General features: G+C 57.9%; 1 protein-coding gene across 1 annotated transcript in view; it reads right to left on the minus strand.

Annotated features, from left to right (window-relative positions):
* Nucleotides 1-3,383: 3,383 nt before the first annotated feature.
* LOC102012785 (histone H1x) overlaps nucleotides 3,384-4,152 on the minus strand; it is a gene marked incomplete in the record, with an annotated part of 1,783 nt that continues 1,014 nt past the window's right edge. Inside the window, 1 exon segment of the mRNA XM_005387002.2 lies at nucleotides 3,384-4,152. Within this exon segment, the coding sequence (XP_005387059.1) occupies nucleotides 3,485-4,090 (606 nt within the window).

A 4,152-nucleotide genomic window follows, 5' to 3' on the forward strand; every position in this document is an offset into this window, starting at 1 on the left:
AGTTTCTCATGAAAACATATATAGACATACAAAGCTAATCAACCAATGCCTCACTGACAGTTTCTTTCAGCAAGGAAATACAGGACAGTAGAACACCTGTGTCAATTCAGTTTTCACAGGACTAGAATGAGTGAAAACCACCCAACAAGTCTGCAAATCTTGCCCATTTTTTGCCTATAACAACCCCAGGAAAGCCCAAGCTGCCTTCTTTGTTAGAGGAGAAGGACATAACGTGGAGAGGACTGGTATATGCCACCATTTAGAAGATTTAAATAGATGTTGGGTAATCGACACCTTCACAGACTGGATTGAAGCCTTTCCTACCCATTCAGAAAAGGCTATGAGGTACTCTAAGTGCTTCTTAAAGAAATCACCCCGGTCGGATGTTTGGCACATGCCTATAATCCCAGCACTTGGGAGGCTGAGGTAGGACGTTTGTTGTAAATTTGAGGCCAGCCTGGGCTACATAGATGCCTGAACTACAAAAGGAAGGAAGGGAGGAAGGAAGAAAAATTCATCCCCAAATTTGGACAACCCCAGTCTCTCCAGAGTGACAATGAACCTTCTTTTACCTCCTAAATAGTTCAGGGAGCAGCAAAGCCTTTGGGAACAGAATGCCACCTGCATTCCACTTAGTGGCCTCAATCTTCTGGAAAAGAAGAGAGAGCCAACCAGACCCTAATGTGAGCTCTGGCAAAATTTTACCAAGAGACATCTGAGTCCTGGCTCTAACTGCTCCCAATAGCACTCATGAGGGTTCATAAGAGGCCCAAAACTGGGCTAAGTTTGAGTCCGTTTGAGTTGTTCATGGAAGGCTGTTTCTACCCTCTGATATAATAGTAGACCCTGAGACCATGAGACTCTTATAATAGCTCACTACTCTGGGCCAAGTACAAGGATCCAAATGTATGGGAACAGAGTCCTGCCTGTTCCTGGCCCAGGGGACCACCTCATGTCCTCCCTGGAGACCAAGTGCTTGTGAAAAGTTAGAGGGAGGGAACCCTGACAGACATGCAAAGCCCAAATGGGAAGGCCCTTTGGCTGTGATCCTTGCCACTCTCCCTGCAGTAAAGGTGGCAGAGATAACTGGATTCATCTTTCTAGGTTAAAGCCAGTCCCACCTGCACTGTTTAAAGAATGAAGTCACCCAAAAGAAAAAAGCTATTTCTGTGAGCCTCTGGAAAACTCAAAATTTCTTTTCAAAAAGCAAAGTTCCAGTACTGCCACAGACAAGTAAATAAGATTTTGCTAAGGCCATGGCACATGGGGAAACAGAAGCCAATTCCAGCTGGCTTCTGCACAGAGCTACATGTCATAGGGCCCGTGAGACTCAGGTCTGTGAGCTTTGCGTCTGGACGTTCCATTAATATCTTTGGCATGCTGGAGCTCATAAGACGTCCACAAAGGACGGTGCATCTGTCAGCTTTCGGTTATTGTCACACACACCTGAGCCAAACCAACTTCTAAAGAAAGGTTTCCTTTGGCTCACAATGTGAAGGGTGCTGCCCATTGGTGCCAGGCCCTGCTGCTTTGGGTGAAAGCAGTCACCTCAGGGCAGCCAGGAAGCCAAGAGAAAGAGCGGCAGGGGCTGGGGTCCCATTGTTCCCCACAAGGAGACTCCCCCAGTGACCTGCTTCCTCCAGTTGGGCGCCATTTCCTAAAGGTCCCTCCACCTCCCATCAGTGGGGATTTTACAAGGCCTTGGCCATCTGGGGCCCTTCAGGACCTAATCTGGAACACAGGATTGGGAGGGTGGGAAGACTTGGCCAGGGAGGGGTGTTCAGGGTGTTGGGGGCACAAAGCCCAGGGGTCACAGGCAGACTTGGGGAGTCACCAGGCAAAAAAGGGCAGTGTCCTTGCTCAGCCCTCTCTGAACCTCTGAACACTCCAGCAGGGGCTGGTCAGAAAGCCAGTTGCAGGCCAGTCCTCTGTGACTATGAGCCAGACAACTTGGGGTGCCGAGCAGTGCACCCTGTGGGGGTTCCGGTTTAGGGCTGGAGGGCAGCCTGGGGCACCCAGGCTGTAGCGGTGCTCCTAGAATCCTGTCTGGGCCTCCTGCCCGCAGGCTGCTGGTGGCCTATTGTCTGTTCTGCCAGGTCGCATGGGCCCAGGCTGGCACAGTAGCCTGGGGGCTGGGCACTGGGCACAATGCCCCCCATCTGCAACTGCAAGTTGCTGAGGCTGTCACAGGGCTGGCTGGGCACTTGGTCTCAGTCTCCAACCTGGGCTTGACTTGGTGCTGGGCCCCCTGCCCACCAGAGCTTGCCTGGCTCCACAGCACCTCTGGACTTCCACCAAGAAGGCCGTGCTGGCCGAGGGGTGTGTCTGTGGTGTGTCCCCCAGGAGGGGCTTGGGCAGGCCACCCTGATCACAGGATAGGGCATGCACAGGACACAAGCCCCAACAGGCTGTGAAGAGACTTTAGGAGTGGCCTCTGGCCCAGAGGGCTAAAGGGCCTTGCCCTGGTACTGCGCTTGTGCATCCCTCCCTGCACCCTCACCCAGGCTCACCCCACCTGGGCGAGTCCACAGCTAGGGTTCCAGAACCTCCTCTGGCTCTCACTGCCCCCAGGAGATGCCTAGTTTTACAGCTGTGCTTCCCTGGGACACATCAGAATCGACCCCAGAGAGCTCCCGTCTGGGCAGCGGCACGGCCTGCGAGACGCCTGGGGCTGGGGTCCCCTCACTTTCTCAGTGAGCCTTCCAGTCCTCAGCCCCATCTGCTGCACGCTGGCGACAGGCTGGGACCGTCACGGTGGCAGCCCCTGGTCTCACCTGCGTTAGAAGGCGCTCTGACAGTGCATGCTCCTCTCTTAAAGGTTGCCCAGCTGGGTGGTGTGCTTAAGAGCCTTGGGACCCTGCCCCGTCAACCTCGGACGCCCCCACGCTGTGGCCTAGCGACGTGTTCCGATACTGAACCAACCAGGCCCGACTCTCCTCATGGACCACGTGCTTTGCCCCAATCCAGGTCCCCCCGGCTGCCCTCGCCCTACAGGTGCCACCCCTTCGGAAAGCTCCCAGCCCCAGGACCCCTGGACTCTTCCCCAGAGACCTCGGAAGAAAACGAGAACGATGGAATCGTTTAAACAATTTATTGCGCCCCGCAGAAGGCCGATGGGATGGAAAGAGGCGCCGCGCAGCCCAGGGCCCCGCGCGATCGTTGGTTGCGTTTTGCGCATCCAAGGGCCGGGAGCATCTCAGCCAACCAGCGTCCCCGTCTGGGCAGCAGGCGCGGCCTCGGCCATAGGCGCCCAGGGGCCGGTCACCATGGCGACAGCCGTTGCCAAGGGCGAGAGCCAATGGGGGCGTCGCCAGGGCTGTTTTAAAAATCTAAAGCAAACAACAAAAAAAAGCTCCATCGTGGGGGGAGGGGAGGATCAGGCGGGCGGGAGAGCGGGGTGGGGGCTCGGGCCGGTCCGGCGAGAGGATCCGAACACGCTCGGGTGGAAAAACCGAGATGCCGCGGGGGCTGCCCGCCGACGTGGTCACTTGCGACCCTTGGGCACTTTGGGGACGCTGGGCTTTGCTGCCTTCTTCACCTTCTTGCCCGAGGCAGCCGCCGCTTTCGCGGCCTTGGCCCCTTTGTCCTTGGCGGCGCCCACCTTGCGCGCGCGCTTGCTGGGCTTCCTGTCCGCACGCCGCGCCTCGCTCGCACCAGGCGCCGGGGCCGCCTTCCGGGCCTTGTGCGGGGCGGGCGGCGGCGCGGGGGTGGCCGCCGTGGTCCCGCGCCGCTCCCCGCCGCCCTCCAATTTCTTGCGGTTGAGCTTGAACGAGCCGTTGGCGCCCGTGCCCTTCACCTGCAGCAGCGTGTCGTTCTGCACCAGGGCCTTGATCGAGTACTTGAGGTACGTACGCCCGTTCTGCTGGTCGAACCAGGCCACCTTGCGGGCCTCGGCGTAGATCCGGGCCAGCGACGAGCCGCCGCGCTCGCCCAACCTTCGGATGGTCTCCACCACCAGCTGGCTGTACTTGCCTGGCTGATTCTTCTTCTTGCTGCTTTTCTGTTTCTTGGCCACTGCCGGCGCCACCGCCTTCCGGGCCGGGCCATCGGCCGAGGTGAGCGGCAAGGCCTTCTCGAGCTCCACCGACATGGTGGCGAGCGGATTGGTGGCGGGCGGCGCGCGGAAGCCGGGGGGCCGCGCCGGGAAGAGAA

Source organism: Chinchilla lanigera, unplaced genomic scaffold (assembly GCF_000276665.1).
Source record: "Chinchilla lanigera isolate Chin_1 unplaced genomic scaffold, ChiLan1.0 scaffold00028, whole genome shotgun sequence".
NCBI classification, from domain to species: Eukaryota; Metazoa; Chordata; class Mammalia; order Rodentia; family Chinchillidae; genus Chinchilla; species Chinchilla lanigera.